We start from the raw sequence: 27,567 nt of genomic DNA on the forward strand, positions 1-27,567 counted from the left end.
TTACGGGAATGCAATAACTTCTTTCATTACCGTATTTTTCCAAATGGTACACTGGATCATAAGGCGCACTGCCGCTTCCATAGAGAGTCTACTGACAGATGTAAGTTAGAACTGTATGCTACTTTGTATTAGAAAGGGCAACAGCGTAGGATGAATGCCCCACAACAAGACGATAAGGAACAAGAAAAAGCTTATTAACAATGGCGGATGTGCACAAATGTTCAGGACCTATGCAGACCCCAAATACACATCAGCAAACAAAATGCTAGATGTCTCCTACTAGGTGCCATTTTGTGGTCGTTCAATAATAATACCCACATGTTGACGCACAAAATGTCTGACTACAGTACCGTAATGTGCTGACAATCCATCAAGCGTTGCGGCGTCGTAGACTACCAAAGTTGTACCAAAATATTTTTGACAGGTTTATGAGCGTCATGTGTAATGTTCTCTACTCTCAATGAAACTATTACATTTCAGGCATGTTTGCTAGCTTCATTTATTGAACAGGCATCACCTTGCAATCCACATGTATCTATTATGTGTGACTGCCATCTATGGTCACACTTATTACACCATGTACCAAATAAAATAGCTTTGAGGTCAATAAGGACAACCAGAATTAATCTGAACATTAGGCACACAGGGTTGTAAGGCGTACTGTCGAGTTTTGAGAAAATGAAAGGGTTTTAAGAGCCCCTCATAGTCCGAAAAATATGGTACTTGCGACGTGATTTTTCCAATCCGTTTAGCTCAGATTATAAAATAAAAAGGCATTTACCACCAAAAGTAAACATTTTTTCCCCCTCAAATTTTTTTTAACTGTATAAGTATGTTCACACTGCAGGATATGATGCCCAATTTGGATTCTTTTGTTGAATCCGATTTTTTTTTCTCTTTTTCACATAACCTTCAGAGCCCTGTTTTTGATTGATTGATTGAAACTTTTATTAGTAGGTTGCGCAGTACAGTACACATTCCGTACAATTGACCACTAAATGATAACACCCGAATAAGTTTTTCAACCTGTTTAAGTCAGAGTCCACGTTAATAAATTCATGGAAAAATTACAGATACCCTGTATGGGGTTCGAACTCAGGACCCTTGTATTAGAAGCCCACAGTGTTGACCATTGAGCTATACTGGGTCCCTGTGTTTAACGGAAATAAACATTGTCCTGGTTTGTGTTGGCGTCAGTTCTGAGTGTGGCAATTTCAAGGAGTTTGTGCAACTGTAATCAACATTTATTAATTCACAAAAAAGATTAAGAAAGGAGGGTAAAAAAAATTAGCTATGGTAGTTTGTGGGGCTGCAGGGACAGAATGGAAAGACTGAATGAAGCGTTCGTACAGTGACATTCACACACGGAGGCATATTTGGGTCAATTTAAAAGTTTGTAAATCGGAGTTTGCATCTTGAGTAGTTCGTAAATTGAGGCTCCCCTGTAAAGTATCTGTAGATACAGTTAAAATGAGAGCAGCAGGTCAGACACAGAGGACTCAGTTCCAGCGTTCCATCTTCCAGAAACAAACGGAAGTGTATGTTCTAATCATGGCAGACCTGGTAAATAACGAAGACGGCTATTTTTTGACAAATTATGATTTACAAACTTATCTTTTTGAAGCTGAATAAACGAAGGATGAACAGCTACTTATAAAAGGCGAGCACAAGCAAACGGTGAAACGTTGGACAAGGCGGAAGCCGAGAGAGCGAGGTCTGCGTGACTTGCGGGTACAAATGTGGAACTTGGAGCCATGCTATGCAAACATATATGGAGTGCTTACACAAAGTCAACTTGAAAAAACTACCCAGGCCAACTGGACCAAACAGACAACTGTCCAGCGAGTGAGTCACTATAATATTGATCATGATACATGCAGCACATCATGCGTGTTATTACAAGTAATGTACATACACTGTCAGGCTTGCTATGTACAAACAAAACATGAAATAATAGTTTACAGATACTGTAATATGATTGAGGTTTTTCACTCAGTATATATTGGAGTCCTATCAAATTGTGTTGTGCATTACAAACTTAAAAGCGATTCAGCTGTTGACGCAAAAGCGAGCTGACATCTTGCCGTAGCTGCTTGAAAGCTTTGCCTCAGTGTTTGCTCTTACAATAACAATGTCGCTACAGCTTGGTTAATATAAATGTTCCATCCATCCATTTTCTACCGCTTATTCCCTTTTGGGGTTGCGGGGGGCGCTGGCGCCTATCTCAGCTGCAATGTTATGCAACGTAAATTAAGTATTGTCGTCGGTTTTCGGATGCATTTGTATAGTGATTTAGCGGCAGAACGGATTGTTTGCATTAGCTGCATTGCTAGCCACCAAGATTTTTGTAATTTCAAATGAAGAATTACAATTTTGAACAATAGGCAAAATTCCATAAAAGTGCAGTTACCCTTTATATTATTGTATCTTTCACTGGGAGCAGACAAGGAGGGAAACTAATGCCAGTCTAATTCCATACAATGGTGAGGTTGGGTTTGTTATACTGTACAACTTAAATGACGTACCAGACACCAGGTAAGTCAAGTTGATCAGATCTACTGGTACAATAAAATCCTTGCAAACAAACACTCTCGGTAGCAGAAAAGCTTCGGCAACGAATGAGGGTGAGATTTACAGCTCTGAGCTCATAGAGAACCCTATTTTAAGTTGTTGCCATGCCAGCTTCCCAGCAGTCAGTAACTCCATGTTTCACCACAAGCTCTTGCAGCTCCTTAATGAATAATTCACCACATTTTAAAAAGTGAAGGAGTATCCTTATTTGCAGCATTTTTGGTAATTTAATTCAACAGTCCTTGCTCTAACTAATGTGTAAAATTGTTTCAGACTGCCTTTGAAGATACAGTTAACAAGCATCCCCGATTGTCCATTGTTAATTAAAGGGTGTAGGAAGATACTCTTGTCTTTGTCTTATTTGCAATTCTAATTGGATGTGGTTGATAAAGATTCTACAAATAACTTATTATTGGAAAATCTGACAATTCATGTAAAAGCATTGAAAGATTTAATTTCATCAAAAAGTATTGGGAGTCACGTTAAAATACTTCCTTGTGGTCTTTCGTGACCTGTAATGGTAGTCCTTTATTAAAAGTTTGCAATTCATTTTGTTTACAGTGACGTTTGATTGGTAAATTAACCGAACAATGAATGAAAATAAATGCAGATAACTGCAATATACATGCCTGTTTACGGGCTTTAAGAGCATTCACTCTTTGCATCGGTTTCAAAAAAAGTGTCTGTCTTTGTCGCTAGCATGCACACAGTACAACAAGTTAGCCCATTACAAACAGTAGCGAACATGGAGAACAAAATGATCGCAAAACCAAATACCACAACACCAGTGTGGGAATAGTTCAGTTTTGAACCTTTGAAACCAGATGAGACTATGAACATGGAGTGGCTAGTTTGCCGAATGTTCACGAGCATGGTGCCAACAAAAAAATCAAACACGGAAAAACTTGGATGCCTACTGGAAGAGCAATCACCTGATTCAGTATTTCCAACTGGTGAAAGACATGCAGATAAATATGCAGAGTCTTTGTCCCGACAGTCCACACTTACTGAGGTGTTTGGTAAACAAGGTCAGTGCGAACAAAACAGTTCAAAATCCTGATTCTAAATCAAATCATAATTTTCAAATGTCGATTAAAAAATATGTTTTTTATAAGAATCAATTTAAAAAATATGTTTTAGGCCATCTCCATGTAACCAGAGATAGCTTTTATAACCTGTAACCCGCTTTGAAAAAGTTTCATTATAATCATTATACCAATTGATACAATGCAAAAATCAGTTTTAAATCAAGAATCGTGTTAAATCAAGAATCGTGTTAAATCAAATTGTTACCCCAACAAACAGAATAGGATTGAATCGTTAGGTGCCCAAAGATTCACACTCCTAATTGATATAGTCCTAAAAGATAGTGTTCTCATGATTTCTTCTCGTTTTGGTAACAAAAAAGGTGCAACGTTACTCCCATACATTTCTATTCTATAGCCACAGGGTGGTCTGATAAGGTTTACAGTATTTTTGAATGGCTGGAGGATCAGGTGCTAATGGTATATTTTCCCTCTACGGATTTATAATGATTTCTTTGTGACTGGACCACAAACAATCAATAGAGAAGCAACGCCTCAAACAAAAGGTTACAGTGAAATAATGGAGGCAGCTAACGTGATGTACTTACATACAGGTATTTATGGTGCCTTTGTCACTGAGGAATAATCCAGTTAATCTGCTGAATACCTGGCAAACAATGTGTGCCTTGATAAAACAAAGTGATGAAAACCGATAGATTTCAGTTACATTAAAGGCATCTTTTGAAGGCTAATTGCTGGAGGTCGGTTTTGTCTTTCTAAACCAGGGGTTTTAAATTCAATTTACTTAGTGGCCTCTGGAGGTAGAGTGATGGTGAGGCTGGGCCGCATAAAGTATTCACTTCAGAATCTCATTTTACGCAGCAGCTTCAGTGTAGTGACCTTGAGCTGTGGTTGGCCTTCGGTAAATGTAATCTTCAATGTAAAAATTGTATATTTTGGTTGAGTTCCCAGGAGATGGTCTCTTGCTTAAAGGAAGTTGCTCTTTGGTTGCTCAATGTTTGTTTGTTGTGCTGCCATTTTTGTTTACAAAGTTACTGTATTTAGTGTCTAGTGGAACCAATTAAAATGAAAAAAATGTGGATATTGTGCAAAAGTGAATGCTCGTTAGTGTAACTCGCAGGGTTCAATCACTGCTTTTTCTGTTCCGCACAGGACTCGAACCTCGGTCGTCGTCATGGGAGACGAGCGTGCTCGTTACTGAGCTATATCAACCCGATAGCCAGCACTGCTCGAGGTTTTCAGGAAGTGAGGTTTACCAACGTACACATGGCCCAGCCACACTGGCTAACCAACTTAAAATGAGACTAGCGGTAGAAAATGGATGGATGTGAAACTAATAAGTGATAACTCATTACATGCAAAGTGAGATATGTTAATCTGTTATAATTGTGATGATCATGGCTTTGTTTTTGAAAAACCCACATTTACTGACATTTTCAATTCAAGGTTTTTCTTAAGCTGTCAGCCGTAACCATCGAAATGATATCAAAAGGCTTGAAAGATCTTGAGTTGCATGTCGTAAATTAGTTTTACCTTGTATATCTAATTGCTAGAATAAACAAACCTTTGCACGATATTCTAATTGAGTTTCACCTGTATACTGTATTTAACTAATAGCAGCCTTGGATGCCGGAAAATTTGAGACCCCGGCTTTAAACCGTGAAAAAGAAAAAAAACTAAGCTTGTGGATTTCTTACCTCTCCATTTGCTCTCATTGTCCGTTTTTCCCCCACTAAATGCAATGCTGTCTGCCCACCCACTCATGGAGAGAGAGCAAGAGAGCAAAAAGAGAGCGAGGAGAGGCGCCAGTACAGAGAGCCTCTGTTATTCAGTGGCGCTTCACTGCCAGACAGCACTCAGCCATCTACCACTACACTAACACACACTCGCGCTCACTACACAAGACCCAAAAACGCATCACTGCTTCAGAGATTCCTCCTCAGAGAGCCTAAAAATAAGAAGAAAATAACAAGCCAGCTCTGAGGAGGTTTGGTCGAGGCGGGAGAGGGCAACTGAAGAATGGAATGGAACCTCAGAAGAATGGAAAGTGAACTGAGACACATCAACCCGGACCTGCTCCAGCCCAGCAAGAGCTTCAAGAAGCCCTCGTCAGGCACTATCACCCTAAATGTAGGGGGCTTCCTGTATACCGCTCACCGGACCACTCTTGCCAAGCACCAGGGTTCTTTCCTGGAAGAGTTGGCCAATGGTAAGAAACCTGTCCAGCATATGGATTCAATGGGCAACCCATTTATCGATAGAGATGGTCCAGTTTTTCGACATGTGCTCAACTACCTCCGAACTGGAGAGCTTCAATTACCGGACGATTTCCGAGAGGCAGGGCTCCTTCGAAAAGAGGCAGATTTTTACCGCCTTGTTGAACTTGTAGAAGCCGTGGCCGAGTGGGAAAGTCAGAGGGCAGCCCAGCGGGAGCCTGCATTTTTGGAGATGACAGACAGCCATGAGAGGTCCCAAGGGCTCAAGGTGTACTGCAGTGATGCCACATTCCTCGACAAGGTAAAAAGTCGGCTGGTGCAGATCTCCAAAAGCCGCTTGGATGGCTTTCCGGAAGAATTTGAGGTGTCGTCCAACGTGATCCAGTTCAGGCATTTCATCAAGTCGGAGCCCGGCTCACGGCTGGTGCTGAAGGAGGACAGCACATTCCTGTGTACACTTGACTGCCTGAAACTAGAGACGGTGATGCTCGCCCTGAGATCCGGCTTCAAGCTGGTCACCAGCCTCGACAGCAGCAAAGGCTCCGTTGTGGCGGCTGAAGCCCTGCATTTTGTCAAGTAAGCTGGAGAGACGGGAGAAAGAGAGGTGCGAGGGCAAAAGGAAAAAAGGAGCAGTGCCTGATTTCATATCCACCATTCCAACATTTGATATTGGCTTGAGGGCCTCGTAGTGTGTGCTGAGCTGTGATTTGTCATAGTGGAAAAAGAAAAGAACAGGCCAAATGTGCTTTCTTGTGGTGTTTATGTAATTATTGCACAATGCTGGCTCACAATCAGAGCATTTAATTAGTCTGGGGGGGATTGTAGTTCCATTAGCTACTGGGAGTCTATTTTGATAATCATTTTGCACTGCCAGTACTGTTGCATTTCAGTGATCCAGGCCAGTTTGACTTCCCAAAATTTGGCTGACTATTAGGTGGTGAAAGATTCACACCCCTAACAATTTGAACCGATCCAAATTCCTGCGGTGGCGATTCAATTCAGAATCGATTCAACACAATTCTCGATTCAAATCCATCCATACATTTCCTACCGCTTGTCCCTCTCGGGGTCGCAGGAGCCTATCCCAACTGCATCAATTCTCGAAATGTATTTGGTATAAAAATTGTAATGAAACTTTTTCAAAACAGGTTACAGGTTAGAAAAACTCCTGGTTGCATGGAGATGGCCTTATTTTTTATTTATTTTTTATTTTTTTTTTAAGTTTTGGAATTTTTTTTAATCGATTTTTGAAAATTATAAATCAGTTTAGTATCTGGATAAATGATTTAGATTTGAATAAATTTCTTTGTGCACCCCAATGACTATATTTACTGAGGGTTATATTAGACCCAGAATGTGCAATACTGTCCACAATGAAGACCGCACAGGGACCCATTCAGAAAAAAGGACTGGTGAAAAAAACATGGACAGCCTCATCAGTGGTTTTATCACCACAATTTCTGCTTCTGCTGTTTTAATGGCTGCACTTCAAACCAGCCATGATGTGCACCGTCGTGCCATTCAGCTTTTACTACAATGTGTGTGTTTCAATACAAAGTGTGTACTTGGTATAATAGCTCATGCATTATCTTCAAGTAGGAAGGCAACCTAATCAGAACCGGCATTTGTTTCACTGCATCAGAGTTTAGTGCAAACAACTGTGACTGTTTAAGGGCTTTGAAACGAGCATGATACATATGTGCACTGAATATATTGTGTGTTGGTACGGTGTGCCTCTGTGAAGTCAGTGCATCAACAGTAACTGCAACTTTTCAATGTGAATATTGTATGAATAAAAATGAAATTGTAACCAAGTGCAGGTCTTTTTTCTTCAATTTACATGTAGTGCATGTTGTAAATGGCCCTGCGATGAGGTGGCGATTTGTCCAGGGTGTACCCGCCTTCCGCCCGATTATAGCTGAGATAGGCGCCAGCGCGCCCCGCAACCCCAAAAGGGAATAAGCAGTAGAAAATGGATGGAAAATGGGGCATGTTGTAATTGTGAACACTTCACAATTCATTAGATTCATTCTCTACTGCTTACCCCGTCCGGGGTGACAGGTGAGCTGGAACATATCCCAGTTACTTTTGGGCCACCCAAGACTGTTCTTTAGACAATCACTGAGCACATATAGATGAACATTCACAAACCCTTTCAAATCATGCAATGTATTTTCAAATTGAATATTATAATTGTATATATTTTATAAACATTAAAGCATAACTTTAGATAAGGAAATATGGATAAAGACTCGAAAAGCATCACATACAGTACAGGCCAAACATTTGGACACACCTCATTTCAATGTTTTCTTTATTTTCATGACTATTTACATTGTGGATTGTCACTGAAGGCATCAAAACTATGACACCCGTGAAGTGAAAACCATTTCAGATGACTACCTCTTGAAGCTCATCGAGGGAATGCCAAGTGTTTGCAAAGCAGTAATCAGAGCAAAGGGCGGCTTTTTTGAAAAAAATAGAATATAAAACATGTTTTTCAGTTATAGCACCTTTTTATGTTAAGTACATAACTCCACATGTGTTCATTCATAGTTTTGATGCCTTCAGTGACAATCTACAATGTAAATAGTCATGAAAATAAAGAAAACACATTGAATGAGAAGGTGAGTCCAAACTTTTGGCCTGTACTGTATTTACCAAATGTGTTGACACGAAAAAATGTTAGGTAATGTCAATGTAACTATGCTCAAACAACTGCCAAGTCATTTGGGTGTGCATCATATCATTTACATCTATAGCCTTGCAAAACTCCCCTTCATAATTTTAAACTACGTTTACACTGCGGGCCAAAGTGGCCCAAAATCTGATTTTTTTTTAGATTTGATTTTCTTCCAGCTGACTCATAAAATGTAAACGCGCACAGGCCCCCATGTGGCCTCGACGTCACTTGCATGCGCACTCCGATAATGTGAAAACAATGTGAGTTCCCCGAGAGGATGTCGCTACTACTACAATACAAAATAAAAGTTCCAACACTTTAAAATGAGTAATTTTTACGTGAAAGTAAATTAAAGTAAAATAATGCATGACTGGATGTATACAGTGTAATATATTTGGGACGGTTGTAATCTTTTTAAGGCTGTTAAGTACAGGAGTCACAGACATCAGCGTGGATCTACAGGAGCTTTATTTTTCAACTCACATGTAAGCAAATGAGCTTGCATTCCAGTCTTTCAACAATCGCTATTTCAAAATAAAAATATATTTTCATATAACACATATAGCGTATTTGCTCACTATTGACAAGCGATGCACCAAAAATGTGGTCGTCTTCAATAGACTTTGGTCACTGAAACCGTATGTTGGAGGAAACAGACTTCTGCTGGCCACTGCATCTTACAGGCGCATACCGATGATGTAGCTCGCCCAAAACTGACAAAAAAGTCACATACAGGTTTCATTCAGGTCGCATTGCGTTTAAACTGAAGTCTCAATTGAAAAAATCAGATTCAGGACTACCTCCTGATTTGGCCTCAATCTGATGCCAAAAGATCAGGGGCCGTATTTATCAAACGTCTTAGAGTGCCATTTTACACTTAAGTCCTGATAATTTGCGAAATTTAGTCCTACTCTCAAACTTAAGAATAAAAGCTATTTATCAAGAATCACGCCTAAGAATCACGCCTACTCTCCACGATATTTAAGAGACCTTCAGAGGTGTCCTAAGTGGACAGGAGTTGCCAGCGGGGGATGGCACTGAGGCGAGAGAGACATGCGCAAACGTTCAGGGAGCGGAATGATGTCCTGGCTTTGTTTGATGACGAGCAGCTGATCACACGGTATCGTTTAGACGGAGCTGGTATTATTTTTGTTACAGATTTAATAAGGGGCGTCATCTCATCCGCAACATCACGCAGCAGAGCTTTCACAGCAGAACTAAAAAGGTCATCACAATGCTTCGATATCTCACCTAATTAATGAATTGGAAAGAAAAGGAAACATTTATTTTTGATTCATTGTCAGTATTGTTTGTTTGTTTTGTAGTTTATTGTCAAAATATACACTTCCATTGTCCATTTAAATATTTCTAAGATATTTCTTTATTCTTAGACAAGGGATTCCCTTCCGGGATTGGTCATTTCTATGGACACAGAAATTAAGTCACCTAAAATTCCGTTTACGGCACATAGTAATGTCGTAATTCAGCTCTGAGTGTTACACTTAAGATTCAGTCCTACACTTCGCTGAAAGTGTGAGTAAGACGCTTGATATACTTTTAAGTGCAGCTTTCAGCGAATCATTTCTTTACTCATAAATCAACTCAGACTTCTTAGGAGTAATTCTAAGAAGCTTGATAAATACGGCCCCAGATTTGAAGCACTTGGATCATTTAGACTGGCAAAAAAAATATCTGTGTCTCGAGGGCAAAAAAATCTGATTTGATGTGCAGTGTAAACGCGGCCTTAGATGTCATTTCGGCAAAAATGGCAGAACAATTGTAATTAACTACATGTACACTGCAGGCCAAAATCTAAATGAGATTTTTTCCAGTTGACTGTTTGGATTACAAGTAAAATGTTATCTTTATCAGACTCCAGTAGTAACGTGCTCTGGCTCCAATGTGGCCCGGACCTCACCTGCATGTGCAGTTTGATAGAGAAAACAAAGGAAGTTGACTAGGTTCCGTAAATAAACAAGGACGTCCCAATAAAAGTTAATTTTTTTTTTTTTTACGTGAAAACATATTTTAGTAATATAATGTATGAATGGAAATATTCAGTATACTATAATATATTTGGGAGGGGTCTCATCTTTTTTTGGCTGTTAAGTAGAGGATACACGGACAACAGCGTGGATCTACGTTAGCATTGTTTTACAACTCACTTTCGTAAAAAAAGTAAGCAAATATGCCACAGCGTATACGTCGTTTCCGGTCCTTCGACAATCACTATTTCTTAGGAATCCGAGTGTATATAATATGGTTATATATTTTATATGGCATATTATTTGTGCACTGTTGACGAGTGAAATTTCAGCCCACGAAAAAAAGACCTCCATCACTAATAGATCAGAGTCCAAAAGGATTTGGACTACCTCCTGATGTGGGGCAAATGTGATGTGGAAATATCACATTTGAAGCACTACAGGCAAAAAGTTAAATTAAATAAAAAATCTGATTTGGTGTCCTGTGTAAACAGAGCCACAGTCATCAAATACATGTAACTCAGGATTGTAGTCAGCTGGAGGTGTGTCTTACTGAAATTAAACCATGGATGTCCGCTAACTTTTCGCAACTCAACGCCAAGAAATGGAAATGCTGATTATCGGTCCTGCTAGACACAGACACCTATTTAATAATACCACCTTAACATTTGACAACCAAGCAATTACTCAAGGCGACTCGGTAAAGAATCTGGGTATTATTTTCCACCCAACTCTCTCGTTTGAGTCACACATTAAGAGTGTTACTAAAACGGCCTTTCATCTCCGTAATATCGATAAAACGTGTTCCATTTTGTCCACTAGCGACGCTGAGATCATTATTCATGCGTTCGTTTCGTCTCGTCTCTTTTATTTTCGAGTCTCCCTATGTCTAGCATTAAAAGATTACAGTTGGTACAAAATGCGGCTGCTAGACTTTTGACAAGAACAAGAAAGTTTGATCATATTACACCTATACTGGCTCACCTGCACTGGCTTCCTGTGCACTTAAGATATGACTTTAAGGTTTTGCTACTTACATATTAAAATACTACACGGTCTAAATCCATTCCATTTTGCTGAGTGTATTGTACCATATGTCGCGGCAAGAAATCTGCGTTCAAAGAACTCCGGCTAATTAGTGAATCCCAGAGCCCAAAAAAAGTCTGCAGGCTATGGAGCGTTTTCTATTGGGGCTCCAGTACTCTGGAATCCCCTCCCGGTAACAGTTAGGGATGCTACCTCAGTAGAAGCATTTAAGTCCCATCTTAATACTCATTTGTATAATCTAACCTTTTAATAGACCCCCTTTTAGACCAGTTGATCTGCCGTTTCTTTTCTTTTCTGCTCTACCCCCCTCTACCTTGTGGGGGGTGGGGGGTGCACAGGTCTGGTGGCCATGGATGAAGTGCTGGCTGTCCAGAGCCGGGACCCAGGGTGGACCGCTCAGCTGTGCATCGGCTGGGGACATCTCTGCGCTGCTGACCTGTCTCCACTCGGGATGGTCTCCTGCTGGCCCCACTATGGACTGGATTTTCACTATTATGTCAGATCCACTATGGACTGGACACTCACAATATTATGTTAGACCCACAACGTTCATTACACCCGTCTCCCTAGAGGGGGTGAGGGGGGTCAACCACATCTGCGGTCCTCTCCAAGGTTTCACATTGTCATCCCACCGGGTTGAGTTTTTCCTTGCTCTAATGTGGTGTCTGAACCGAGGATGGCGTTGCGGCTTGTGCAGCCCTTTGAGACACCCGTGATTTAGGGCTATATAAATAAACATTGATTGATTGATTGATTGTTTTTTAAGAATTAAACTGTTAATTATTACCAAGTGAGTGAAACCAAGCTTAAGGACAGACTTACGACCTGCATTGAAACCTAGAAATACAGTCATAAGTCACATTGACTTGTCTCTACCACAGTGCAACTCAGTCTGCTAAAGTCCTTTGGGAGAGCATGCTGAAAGTAGGCCAATCATCCTCTTCCCTCAAGGAGAAACACTTTTATCCGACCATTCCACTATAATGCGGGCCATTTTCATCTTAGTAGTACAATTATCCTAAGTAGTACAATGCAATTCAAAAATCTGGGAAATTACACTGTTTCCTATCAACTATTGAGCAAATCAGACAAATATAATGGATCATTTGTTACTTTCAAAATCCAATCTGACCCCTTATTACACTTAGCAGCTGTGTGTCAGTAAACCGTTTACTCCATAAAACACAGCACAATGATTGCCTTGTAAGTCACAAAATGTGAATTGGCAATAGCATCACATAATGACACTGGAAAATCAAAATGGCTGTCTAAGAGAACATTTGTTTTGCTACGCTCCCACAATTAACTTTTTTGTGTTTTTAATGGCCAATTAATGCTAAAGAACATCAAGGTTTTTATCTCTGTCTTTCAACATAGAAATAATACCAACATAAAATTGTATAAAAATAAAACTTTACGCTAATTTTATGGTTTGATCTGCTACTGCTCTTATTTTAACAAGCAGCAGTGCAGTACTGTTAATAAAAGAGCAAATGTAACCAACTACGATTTTGCCTAAGTGGTTGGCATTGTGTGAAATCCCAGGCGCCAATGTAGGTGGTTTGAGAGCTTTGTCATGTTGCAATTTACATATCCTTTAAACAGCGAGCAACCCATTAGGAACATCTCTCTTTTACAGCAGTACTGTTTTTCCATTTACATTAATATACACAAAATTTTGAGTTAAAATTATTGCAACTTACTGTTTTTTTACATTTTAGTTATAATTTTTTTAATCAAAATGCATTAAAAATTGTGTAATAATAGTATTCACTGTTAGAAGCACCCCTCTGGGGCCAAACATAACTGCAAATGTGGCCCTCAGTGAAAACGACTTTGACACCTCTGCTCTAGAATTACAACTGGTTGGGAACTAACAGTGTTTGGATTGTAATTATCCAAAATATACAGCTGTCAACGTTGTGGCTCGGACAGCAGCAAACGACAAGTAAGTTAGCTCGATGGCTAGTTAACTAGCGAGCTTGTTTCCGTGATCCTGTGGTCGTCTCCCCGTCCTGCAACTCACTGCAGTGTTAAGTTAAGAAGAAAAGCGAGTACCTGGCAAGCCTTCGACACGTTTTGTTTGGATCATATTTTCATTGATATTTTATTTAAAAACAAAAAACAAAAACAGAAGTGATATTTTGATGAGAAAAGGAATGTTAAAAAACGCAGATTTCCACATTTTTGTGGAAACTTTGCATGCCTGCACTGGAGATATGTCCCAAGTAAATATTTGCCATTGTTGGGACGAAACTAATTTTTTGTTATATACACCAAGTATTGGCTAACTACATGGCTTTGTTTTTTATTTGGAACTCTGTACAGTATGTTGACATACAGCAGACGCCCATTATTAAGACATAAACATAATGCTTGCTTGTGCACTTAAGCAGCTTTTGTAAAGCCACTCTTAAAGCAGAGCAACATCCACATTAGAAATTTATATACTGTACCTGTAGCTTACTACATTATAAAGAAGCATGACCGAAATTATTGCTTATGACAGTTTTTTTCTGCAGATAAGCAAGTGTATGATTCAAATGTGAAAAGTAAATAAAACAGTATGCGCAACAAGAGACTCGATAACCGTGCCAGCCTAAAACACTCATCCACGGTAAGTGAAAGCTCCTACTTGTGCAGGTGATGCCCTGAAGCCCGCCATGACTCATAGATCCACCTCTAACATGTTCCATTATTCACAGTCAGCGCAAGAAAGAACCATTCACACAAACATTAAACACCACAACTACTGGTTCAAATTTAGCATTGTCAATACAAACGCTTTACTGTTCTGTCAGAAGCATGCCATTGTAATGCCAGTTCACATATTTTGAAAATAAGTGACTGCAGTACTGGCTGATAGCAAGGTCAGATGATTCATGCCTCATCCAAATGCAGCTTTCAAAAATTGAGTGAAAAGAAAAATGAGACAAAACAAGAAGTATGAAAAGATCAAGGCAAGCTGGGCAAATTCAGTTCTTGCACCTCCATCATCGTTCTCACTCCAACACACCTGTCTTTATAATCAGGCCTCAGTCTCGTCCCAGAAAGTGGCTAGAAAATAACTCACATTCCTGAGATTCATATCTTCGGGTCCGGAAAGAAAAGTCAGCGTAAAAGGGGAGAAGGAACACAAGGTAAGCAGAAAGTGGGGAAGCCAAATAAATTTTACTTTCAGGTGAGAGCAACAAAACAAACCATCTTGCAGTCTCACCACTAAAAGGGAAATACACCTTTTAAAGATCTTTGCCTTTAATTCGCAATCCTTATGTAAGGCAAGAAAACACTTTTTTTAAATGCAATTTAATTCCTAAAATATGGCAAGTACGAGGTGGCTAACAATGCAGCTAATGGGAGTACTCTACTGCACTCGTAAAGGCCTCTAAATTATATCCAAAACGTGCCAACAATATAGAATACTACCAAAGTATTAGCAATATTGTTATTATAAGAGCTAACACAGAAAAAAAAAAAATTTGCGGCACCATGATCACAGAAAGCCAACTAGCTTATGCTGCTATATTTACATACTGAACTCCTGCATCGCCTGTGAGTTGGTGAAAGTTAATTTTAGATTATAAATAATGTCTCTCATCTGGACAGTGGAAGGTTGTGGACATACACCGACAAGTTGGTCAACTTTGACATCCAACTTCTTTTTGGAGATGGCAAGAAACACACGAAAAGAAGCTCGTTTGCGGCACATTTTTTACTCTGTGGATCGATTAATTCCTCGTCTAAATAAGATAAACATCCCTTCAGTCAGCATCCCAGTGAGAGCAGACATTGTACAGTAAGTGAGCGTTTTTATATTCACTGTTCGTATATCTTGTTTAGCACTTAGCTACTGTATACCTCAGTGTTTCACTAAAGCTGGATCTGTTTAGAACACAGCTTCAGTTGCTACATGATGCTTAGTGTTTCAGGAAAGCTGCATCTGTTTAGAACACAGCTTCTAAAACTTGCAGATCATCTTCCTTATATTCAGGAAAAAAATATATCGTTTATTGATCATTATGTGTCCTAAAGTAGTCTTTGTTGTTGAAGGGCAAAGCCAACGTTGTGATGCATCTGTAAAATGAATACGCCACTGTATGCTTACAATCATCAAAATGTAAATATTACATATTATGGATCCTGCTACATTACTTATTTACCGACAGAAAGTCTATAAAATAATGACAGAGGGTAAACATTGGGATGGGTCAAATGCAGTGGGTAATTTCACCACGCTCAGTGTGTGTGACTAGCAATGGGATTTTAACATTATCTAAAATGTATGATGCATTATAAAAAACAAACATGTATTCCTGTCATACATAAGGATTGTTAATGATAGACAAAAAAAGTGCAGTTCCCCTTTAAGGGAAAAACAACAGTGTTTTTTCAGTGTGGCAAAAAGAGCTTCCCCTTGGGGAATATGCCTGGGTTGGGATTGCACAAACAAATACAAAAATCTAAACAAATTTGGAATATTAACTTACATAAACAAAGCTCTGAATGAAAACTCTGCATCATAAACAAATTTCATTAAAGTAATCGACGAATTGTCGTAAGCATGACATGCGATACTTCCTCCTCACTCTCGTCGTTCTCAAGCACAGCCAACTCGCTCTGGCCAGCTATTAATCATCAGCTCACAGGAGAAGCAACACATTGATTAGCTGGCATTGCTTTGGCCAGGGTCTCTGTTACGTGTATGAAAAAGTGAGCAAGCACGGCATGTTCTTGGCTGTTAGTTTCTGTACTTTTATTATTTTCCATTAAGAAAGTATCCCATCATCTCTCATTCATGGACATCCCAAAAAGACACAAGAAAGACCATTGGAAGTTTATTGTAAGTAGAACAAGACAATGAGGTGTCTAATCATAATGGACAATATAAAAATAAAAAAACAGTGGGACTTACAGGTTTCCGTGAGTCATTAAAAAGAATCAATATTAATGAAATGGATTTTGAAAAATTTAAGCCATAAAAAGCATTATATCCGATATCCAGGCGAATTGAAAAAAGTCATACAATTTTAGACCGGGACCGATCATTAAGTAATTTCATGAAACGATAAATGAAAATGAACTCAATAACTGCATTTGTCAATAAATTGCTACATCTGTGTGTTTCTTTCTTCATCTCTGGCATTCAAAATGGATACAAAAGGTTCGGAGGCCCGGATCCTGTTCAATCCGGCCTGTAAGATGAGTTTGCCAAGTGTAAAATTCAGTAACATTTTTGAATTAACCAAACTGCTGTTCTAAATGTGTCCACCGGATGTCACAATAGCAATTCTGTTAAGCAAGCAAATAGTTTATATCGGGGCGAGCAAGTTTACCAAGCAATGTCAGTTAGGGCTGGGCAATATATCGAGTTTGTAAGCTGTATCGATATTTTTAAACAAGATATGAAATAAGAAAATAGCGTAATATCGATATAATTTCTTTCATGTTAAAATGACCAAACCTGGCTTATTAGTTTTGTTCTTTGTTCTCCCTCGCTTCCCACTCCCTCTCAACACTACCCTTCCTCCTTCTAAGACGTGCTTGCACGTATAAGAACGTCCATGATCGGTTGGTTGTTTACTATGATGAGTCAAAATTGGTTAAGATTAGAAGAAGCTGTCGAAGTGGAGCCAATATAAATAAGACCGCCCACAAAACGGCGCAGCTTGAAAAGACGGTCAGAAACATATTGACCCAAGGACCACCAGTACATGTTTTGTAGACCAGTGTTTTTCAACTAGAGTGCCATGAGATATTGTCTGGTGTACCGTGGGAAATTATGCAACTTCACCAAATTGGTTGCAAATCAATAATTGTAATCTGCAAATAATGTGCTGTGTAGAGCTTGGCAGAGTAACCATGCAATACTCCACATCAGTATGTGGCAGCAGGTAGTTAATTGCTTTGTAAAAGTCATAATGTGTCGGGTCAGACGAGGATTTTGATCCCAATATGCAGACCAGAGCAGTAGGCAGCGTGCAGGTAAAAATGTATGTAATGCTTAATCCAAAAATTAACAAGGGAAAGGAAAAGGCAATGGCAATGCAAAACAAAAGTGAAACTGAACTGGCTACAAAATAAACATAAAAAATGCTGGACGACAGCAAAAACTTACGGCGTCCACGAAGTTCTATATTTAAGTACATCCGTACATGACAATCAACAATGTCCACACAAATAGTCTTGCTTGCTAACACAAAGCAGGTGCGGAGAATCGCGCTCAAAGGAAAACATGAAAATGCTACAGGAAAACACCAACAAAACAGGAAGTGCCACCAAAATAAGACAATAACCAAAGCACAGGAAAACAACTACAAACTCAAAATAAGGCATGACGACCTGGTGGAGCAGGGGTCGGGAACCTTTTTGGCTGAGAGAGCCATACAAGCAAATATTTTTAAAAGTATTTCCGTGAGAGCCATATATATATATATATATATATATATATATATATGTATATATATATATATATATATATACATTTTTTTTTTTTAACACTGAATACAACTAAATGTGTGCATTTTTAAGCAAGACCAACATTTTTAGAGGATAAAAAGTCTCTTATTCTTTTTAATAACATTGTTATTCTGAAGCTAAACAAAAATATATAAAATACTTCTTACCATTAATGCAATTTCTTGAACAGGTGCGGTAGAAACTGGATGGATGGACTAAACGCATGAGAATGTTTTATATTTTGAACCTTATTTTTAACACTGTGATTACCAGCGGAGTTAGTCATTACTTATCGTGTTAAGCAATGTCAGCTAAGATTTATCTGAGAGCCAGATGCAGTCATCAAAAGAGCCACATCTGGCTCTAGAGCCATAGGTTCCCTACCCCTGTGGTGGAGCATAATTTAACGTTTTCTGCTGGTAGTGTGCCTCCATATTTTTAAATGAAAAAAATGTGCCTTGCCTCAAAAAAGGTTGAAAAACGCTGATGTAGACCACAAGGAAGTGTTTCACATGTAGAAAAAAATTCATGTCTCATTGAAGTAGTTATGTGAATCGGTGCCCTGTAGAACAGGCAGGTCCTGGTTCGTTCCAAAAAACCACCGGCTTCGGTACCCATCCCTAATGATGTGTGATGGCAGCGAGCGAGAGTGTAGTTAGCGGTGTTAGCTCAGGGTAAGCAGTCTCCTGTGTCGCGTAAAGGCTCCATTATGCTACAGCATCAGCACCACACATGGCCTTCTGACGGCATCATGATCCAGTTGTGCTCTTGAGCATGAAACTTGCAATTCTCAGCCAAAACGAGAAGCCAAAAATCAGGGCCTCAGGCAGTTAGTATGCCAATGAGGTCTTAACTCTGACATCTAAGCCTACACTTGCTCCGACTGAGTATACATGCATCTTATTTTAACAGTATTTGGAACGGCTTTTAGAGGCCATGGAAACAGCCCAGTCACGTCTAAGACGCAAGCAACACAATTATGAATTACTGAGATATTGACAAATGGCACTTCCATTGAGTCTCTAATCAATGTGAATAAATGTTGTCCTAATTGATTTATGGTATCAATTTGACAATAACTCAAAAATGAATTGTCCCAGTACACAGATTGAATGTTAGCAAACAGACAAACATGAGAATGTTTGTGCAAACAATACAAAACCCTACAATTAGAGATCAGATATCTACAATAAGATATAGAACGTCAATTAGATTTTAGAGGTTTACAATCAAATATAGAAAGTATACAAGCACACAATAACTTTTGTGGTATCAGAACCATCAATCAATCAATGTTTATTTATATAGCCCCAAATCACAAATGTCTCAAAGGACTGCACAAATCATTACGACTACAACATCCTCGGAAGAACCCACAAAAGGGCAAGGAAAACTCACACCCAGTGGGCAGGGAGAATTCACATTCAGTGGGACGCCAGCGACAATGCTGACTATGAGAAACCTTGGAGAGGACCTCAGATGTGGGCAACCCCCCCCCTCTAGGGGACCGAAAGCAATGGATGTCGAGCGGGTCTAACATGATACTGTGAAAGTTCAATCCATAGTGGCTCCAAGACAGCAGTGAGAGTCCCGTCCACAGGAAACCATCTCAAGCGGATCAGCAGCGTAGAGATGTCCCCAACCGATACAGGCGAGCGGTCCATCCTGGGTCCCGACGAGCGGTCCATCCTGGGTCTCGACTCTGGACAGTCAGTACTTCATCCATGGTCATCGGACCGGACCCCCTCCACAAGGGAGGGGGGGACATAGGAGAAAGAAAAGAAGCGGCAGATCAACTGGTCTAAAAAGGAGGTCTATTTAAAGGCTAGAGTATACAGATGAGTTTTAAGATGAGACTTAAATGCTTCTACTGAGGTAGCATCTCGAACTGTTACCGGGAGGGCATTCCAGAGTACTGGAGCCCGAACGGAAAACGCTCTATAGCCCGCAGACTTTTTTTGAGCTCTAGGAATCACTAATAAGCCGGAGTCTTTTGAACGCAGATTTCTTGCCGGGACATACGGTACAATACAATCGGCAAGATAGGCTGGAGCTAGACCGTGTAGTATTTTATACGTAAGTAATAAAACCTTAAAGTCACATCTTAAGTGCACAGGAAGCCAGTGCAGGTGAGCCAGTACAGGCGTAATATGATCAAACTTTCTTGTTCTTGTCAAAAGTCTAGCAGCCGCATTTTGTACCAACTGTAATCTTTTAATGCTAGACATTGGGAGACCCGAAAATAATACGTTACAGTAATCGAGACGAGACGTAACAAACGCATGGATAATGATCTCGGCGTCTTTAGTGGACAAAATGGAGCGAATTTTAGCGATATTACGGAGATGAAAGAAGGCCGTTTTAGTAACGCTTTTAATGTGTGACTCAAAGGAGAGAGTTGGGTCGAAGATAATACCCAGATTTTTTACAGAGTCACCTTGTTTTATTATTTGGTTGTCAAATGTTAAAGTTGTATTATTAAATAGAGGTCGGTGTCTAGCAGGACCGATAATCAGCATTTCCGTTTTTTTGGCATTAAGTTGCAAAAAGTTAGCGGACATCCATTGTTTAATTTCATTAAGAACGTTTAAATATAAAATGAAAATTCTCAGAGGAAAACAGCAGTGAGTTGAATGTCCTGCAAGAGGAGAATGCAACATTGCGCCAACGATTGAATGCCATTCTGGAAAATATCAAAGAGGAGATGGATCATTATACATGACAATAACACATCATCGATGCAGGGTTGCGCATCACTCCCAGATCCTACGCCGGAGCCATTTCCAATAGAGGAGAACCAGATGAAATGAATGCCAATTCAACAGAGAAAAGTGGTCAACTTTCTGAAATCAAAGAATGTTGATGTCGATATTAACACCATCGATGCATGCATTCCACTGAATAGAAGAATTAACACCACCACGCCAATCATCATAGTGACGCTCGCTAAGAGAAAATCCAAAATGGCACTGCTGAAACAGGGAAAAAAGCTGAAGGGTACAAATGTGTGCATAAATAAGCAAAATAAAATGCTGAAATTGGAAAAAAAAAAGAAAGAAAAAAAAAGCATGTTTTCAAGAAGCAGGAGGAATTCAGGAAACTGAGCACCATCTGCAAAATCTACAATAAGCTGAATGGAGGTTCAGAAGCAAGAACCTCTACTTGTTCTCAAAGACATCAAGGATGTGGACAAACAAAAGTTCACAGCGCTTCGACGACAACAATAATGGAGCGATGGAAAACATACTTCTACATTAAACATCAACACTACTGTGTTCCAAGGGACCATTGAACAAGACACTTATGGACAATTATAAAGCAACTCAAAAGACGGCTGAAAACTTCCGCAACAGACCATGACAGTCTGGAATTGGAGAATGATATAGATCCTAATACTATTGTTTCCCCCACATTAAGAAGAATAGTTTTTATTATACAAATTAAAAATGTAACATTAAATCTGACAACAAATTGTCAATTATTCATTTCAGAAGTAGAAGCTTGTATGCAAAATACAACATGAAGCATATTTTGCAACAATTCAACAAACCCATCTCAGAAACAAGGACAGATGTTGAAAAAGTAATAGATTTTGAATAGATTATGGAAGGATATGAACTAAATGTTGCCTGCTGCCTTCCTGGAATTTACTGCAAGTGCCCTCCAGTCATGCTCCCCCACCACGAAGAAGTGGCTGGTGTTGGACGGTGAATGTGATGAGCTCACCTGCGCTGTTTGTTCAAACTCTGAAAAATAAGCAGTTAAGCTCCTTCGCCCGCACAGCACTGCAAGTCACGCATTGGGTGAGGGTTTATAGTTTCGTCGTGGTTTCTCACTCCCTGCCACAGGTTGTTTATGTGGGGGAGGTCTTAAATTTTATATTTAAAGTGCAGTTTGGCCTGTCTTACGCCCCTTTTCAGGTTTGCCCCGGCAGAATTGTAAAAGGTCCTAAGGCCATGTTCCTGGAGGCATCCAGGGTTTTTAGTTTCCATGAGCCAGGATGTGCTTGTTGATGATGACCTTGTCTGTGCGGTGCTTGATGTAGTGGAGTAAAGATGCAGTTTACTCCTCCAGGTCCTCAGAGTAGAATCTTATTATTATTACCACCCGTAGCACAGTTCAAATGCTGTTGGGAGTCTGGAGAACTGCTGATTTTAAGTGTACAGTATGTGATTGAAATCCTCCGCATTTCCACTATGCTTCTGGATAGTTGTTCAGCTAGGGTTAATGGCGCAGTGCAATAGGCGGGGGACAAAGTTTACTTTAGCATCAGGGGCTGCGTAAACTGCCGCAATCAAAACAGCTGAAGAAAACTCAGTGCAGTAAAAATTGTCCGCATTTTAACTGGAAGGTACTCTAGGTCTAAAGGGTAACAGCTTCCAGCACCCTGGAGTTATTAGCCCATTTCACTCTACTATAAATGCAAAGACCCCCACCTTGTTGTTCTTGTTTCGATCATGGCGGAATTGGTTGCGTCCTGCCAAATCCATTGCAACATCAGTAATTCCTGCATGAAGCCACGACTCTGTGATGATCAAAACTATGTAGTCTGAATCGAATGAGATCTGGTCACCTGTGTGATGGTGGATAAAAAAATTATACAAAAAAAAAGGTGCACTGAAACAAATACCTCTGAGCTACAGCATGTGTACGTGCTGCCATCGTTTAGTTGATTTAGCCACTGCTCTGATAACTTAAGTTTGATGAGTTCTTGCAAAAAGTCACATCAAGTAGAATTGTAGTTGTAAACATGTCCGTAGTGGGTGGAAGTTAATTTGCATCATGCGACTGACTGAAGGCCACACTTTCTGCATTCTAAAAGAAATTATTTGCACAGACGGATGCAGAGTGGTTGTCACTGGGACTGTAAAGCATGAAAATGTCAAAGAACAAGTCATCCTCAGTGAAGCAAATATAGCTTGGTATCCTGTCATTGTGCCGTTAGTCCTCCTACTCACACATTATCATATTTGCAGTAGATGTAACGTGCATGTGAAAGGATGAGCTGTGGCCCAATGCCATCATCTACACAGTAATCACATATCCAATATTGACACTGGTGGTGTATGCTTGCAGTATTCTGCAGAGCCTTAAAAACCAAACCGTCAAAGTTTATATCATATTGTTGACATTTGTGCATCATTTTAAATATCCTGCGAGGACACATCATTTTACATTAAAAAAAAACTTATTGTAGTTCCATATACATTTTAGATATTATAAAAACACATTCACAGGTGGATGTAAACTTTTAAGGATTTAAGTTTTTTAATGCTAATACCCCAAAGTAACAGAGCAATTCAGTACATCTGGCTTTCTGTTCTCTCTACACTTGTGCGGCAACCAAACCTGTTGCTTAGCAACTTCTTGATCAATAACTGCTCCTTGCCAGAACAAAGCAGAACAGCTAGAGAGGAAACAATAAAGTATAATTTAGCTGGCAGCGTTACAGAACAAAAGCCAAGTCACAGACCATTCATGTATCCATCAGTGACTGCTGGTTGCCAAGAGCAACCTCTCGCCATTGTTGCCTTACTGAAAAATGACATGGGAGGTTGAATGCAGAGGAGTGAGTGTAAAATGTGGGAATTCATGGGTTTGATTAATCGGACATAATGTTGACTGAATGCTTGAGATGCTTTAGAAATTCAAGGAATTGAGCTCTTGTTGATGATACAGTGGCAACATCTGCCTGAAAATCATTCTTAGGGCTTCAAAAGGCACTCCACAAAGCAGAAGTTAGCATCATAACTTTTATCAAGTCAGTGTTTTAACCAGTAAATATTTCACACACGCAGGGCCTTATCTCCCAAGATCCAAATACCACATGCCAATCAGTGTGCAAACTATAAAATTGCATGTACTTTTAGTGGGTGTGTTGCCTTTGATCTACCAAGACTGTGTGTACAATTGATAAATGGTGCAGACCGCCTTATTTAAATAAGGTTTTTATAGCGATGACACAGCTTTCACCATGGAGACACTCATTTACTGAACATTCAGTATAATCTTTTACCTGTGGCGTTCTACTGTGTTTTTCTAAAATGCAGAAAACCGTCAGATTCCACTTTTTTGGGGCATTTTAGAAGCAGTAGTACAGTGCGGTCTACAGTAAACCCACTTTTTTACCGCGCTGAAGTTGCTCTCATGGAAGATGCTGGCACTAACTGTTAGCGAATGTTTTTACGGTGTATTGCTGTAAATTGAAAAACGGTACCACAGATTTTTACGGCGAAAAAATGGCGGGTCAGTTGTTCAGAAATGTACAGTAAAAAAACAATTTAACTGCTGTTTCATTTACAATAATATGCTGTAAAAATAAACAAAAAAACAAATTTTACGTAAAAAAACTTGTAGCTTAGTTACCATAATTTTACCATAAAATAGTGTATTTTTTACAGTGTATAGTTTGATGCATAACTTGTTTGAAAACCATAAGTCAACCAGATAAATTTTTAATATGTTTAGAATGTATAGTAATATGTTTATTGCATTATTAAATAATGTTATAGTTTAAAACAGGGGTTCTTAACCTTTTAGACCTCGGGCCGAACATTTCCACTGCGGAATGGCCCGGAACCCACTCAAATAACATTGAATTAGTAAGTTTATTCTTGATAATTCTACTAAACCTAATTAGTTAAAATTGATAGACCTTGTCAAATTATATGAAAGCATGTGTAAATTACCTATATTATTATCAAGCTTAGTTCCGGCTGATTAGAAAATAATTACCAATCAAATATACTGTAAAAGAAGGAACTCAAAAACCGATGAAACAGATTTATATACAATTACGCAGTGCTACAATACATAAATTGTAACTAAATTAATAAACACTAATAAGATGTTTTCTTAATAAAGTCAATAAAATCCATGTGCAAATGACAATACAATTTTACTACATAAGTCATATTTTTTGCGCTTAAAGTAGTAGTATAGTGTAAAAACAAGTTGATTTTATATGGTTAATTGTGCTTCATGGTATCCATTAAAAATATACAATTGTATTTACAATCCGCAAAGTTTGTTAAAATACAGTCTAAACTTCCCAAATTGCCACAAATTCAGATAGCCATTTTGAATATTTCGCACCGAATATCTTCATCAATTTCCAGAGTCTATGTCACGATAAGAACGCTTCCGCACTCTAATCTAATCATACCATCAGATCAGTCATACTGGAAAAACGCAAACATTGGAAAGAGATGTGCTGTTTTTTCACAATTCTTACATAAGACAAGAACACACATGCGTCGCTTTTTTATGCATTCGAAATCGTAAATAAATAGCTAACAATTGAGTCAAGAGATCGAGGGTCTTCTGTTGCGCCAATCACACTCTGAAAACATCAAGAAACGCCAACAATACTGTTTTTACATGCCGTGACATGAAAATTAACCAAATATGAGTGATATTACTATAAGCCTAACTAGACAGCCTATTTTAATGGCGCGTTGATAGCAGTGAGCTAACGTTAGCTTTCACGGCTATTGTTGACATAATGAGCCGGCGGCTGCTTCTGCTTGGTCTTAAACTTGTTAAAAGTACATTCTAGATTATAATTCATGCATCTCTCACCTACTAGTAGACAAATGTGGCCATGGACAAACAGGCTAGTCCACTTTCACGTCCCGAAATGGCAAAAAACAGACAAAAAGAGGCTTTTTGCACAACATATTTTTAACCCTTTGTGAGGATTGCGATTAAATGTTTATCTGAATGGGATTATGTGAGCGTTCCGTCGGTCTGCATCCCAGCAAGAGAAATAAAAGGTCTGCATCATAATTTTTTCAAAGCAATCGTTGTTGGCTCTCACAGAGTCTGCATAATTAGCATTGTTGTTGATGGGAAAGGGATCTGTGGTTCCAAACTCTATGTCACGGATCACATGACTGGCTTGGGACACTCTGAGATTGATACTATTTTGATCGAATGAGATTATACACAAACTTTGGAAGTCTTTTGGCGTCATAAATCATATAGATATGATAATAGCTTCAATATAGAGGGAACTGGTTTTTCCACTCTACTAATAGAAACTTCTCTATGATTTTGGCTCCAGACTTTTACTGTTTGATTGATATCGTCATTACTGCCACAAGAGGTGAAAAAATGTATTACAACTAAATACGGCTGCGGCTTATACGGACCACAGCTGAGAAACAGAAATAGTTTTTGGCGTCCCTATAGTGGGCGGCCGTGTCTCAGCAATTGGTTTAAAAGACATGTGATTGCATGTAGTACATGTATTTTTTTCTGTCAAAATGCAAAGAACAAACATTTAGTAAGAAACTAAAAATTACTTTATTAATGCATATTATTTAGAAGATTTTGCGGAACTTATGGATATTTGAGTCGGGCAGTATCTGGCCCGCGGGGCCTGGATTTTGATACCTGGGATGTAGACCCTTAAAAAGACATTCACAAACACATTCCCAGCTAAAAGGCAGGGCAACAAAAACAGTATGCAGTAATTAAGCTGGAATTTAAAAAAAAAAAAAAATCATCAATACAATACTCGGCCAACACAATGAATCATTGTAAGAAAAAAGTAAGCCAAACATGAGGAGAAAGCCATTATCACATGTAGGTGGTATTAATGTTGAATGCAAGAGTGGGAGCATTTAAAGTGCTTGAGAGTGGTGAAAGCATAAATCTTGTGGTGGAAGTGGCTCTCTGATGAAAGCTTCATTTCAATTTTGTGTGCACAAAGTAACATTAGGCAACTGGTTTCAATCAATCAATCAATGTTTACTTATATAGCCCTAAATCACCAGTGGCTCAAAGGGCTGCACAAACCACAACACGAACCACTACGACATCCTCGGTAGGCCCACATAAGGGCAAGGAAAACTCACACCCAGTGGGACGTCGGTGACAATGATGACGATGAGAACCTTGGAGAAGAGGAAAGCAATGGATGTCAAGCGGGTCTAACATGATACTGTGAAAGTTCAATCCATAATGGATCCAACACAGTCGGGAGAGTCCAGTTCAAAGCGGATCCAACACAGCAGCAAGAGTCCCGTTCACAGCGGAGCCAGCAGGAAAACATCCCAAGGTTTGTTGTCTTGAAACAATCAGCTGTGTGCATATGTCACTTTGGAAATGCACATATTGCCCAATTATTAGTGTTATAAATAGTGGACTCACTCAACGTTTCTATTCGGTTGTGCAGATTTATTTCTAGACTGTACCGTTACATATGCCATATTTCTACTGCACTCAGCACAGCTTGACATACATCAGTTTTTCACTGTGCAACAAAGACCACAACCAACGCATTAGTGGAAGAGAGAAATCCTGACGAAGACCAACAGAGGAGAAAACAGAGGCTTTGGCATATAACTTCCCCATCGTGGGATCAATAAAGTCTATCCAATTCTAATATACTGCAACATCATCGCAATAGGCTATGCAGGTAACAAATGTGTCTAGCAAAGTGTTTGCTCAAATATTGCGGTTCCGGGTCAACGTGAATGACTGCTCGCTGACTGCTCTTGTTGCAAAAAAGCTAAGTATCGTTCTGTGTGATTTTAACTGTTTTGCAGCTTTATTTA

The 27,567-nt window shown here is 39.3% G+C and overlaps 2 protein-coding genes across 2 annotated transcripts in view; one reads left to right on the plus strand and one right to left on the minus strand.

Moving 5' to 3' along the window:
- LOC133564160 (general transcription factor IIF subunit 2-like) overlaps window positions 1-27,567 on the minus strand; it is a 68,339-nt gene that overhangs the window by 23,369 nt on the left and 17,403 nt on the right. The gene's annotated exons all lie outside the window — the stretch shown is intronic.
- kctd4 (potassium channel tetramerization domain containing 4) lies at window positions 5,432-6,971 on the plus strand. The gene has a single exon (XM_061918300.1). The coding sequence runs from the start codon at window positions 5,637-5,639 to the stop codon at window positions 6,411-6,413; it is 777 nt and encodes a 258-aa protein (XP_061774284.1). The 5' UTR covers window positions 5,432-5,636; the 3' UTR covers window positions 6,414-6,971.

This window comes from Nerophis ophidion, linkage group LG13 (assembly GCF_033978795.1).
Source record: "Nerophis ophidion isolate RoL-2023_Sa linkage group LG13, RoL_Noph_v1.0, whole genome shotgun sequence".
Lineage (NCBI taxonomy): Eukaryota > Metazoa > Chordata > Actinopteri > Syngnathiformes > Syngnathidae > Nerophis > Nerophis ophidion.

What these genes read in the sequence shown, in the direction of transcription:
- kctd4 (XM_061918300.1), top strand. Translation starts at nt 5,637, where the DNA reads ATGGAATGGAACCTCAGAAGAATGGAAAGTGAACTGAGACACATCAAC.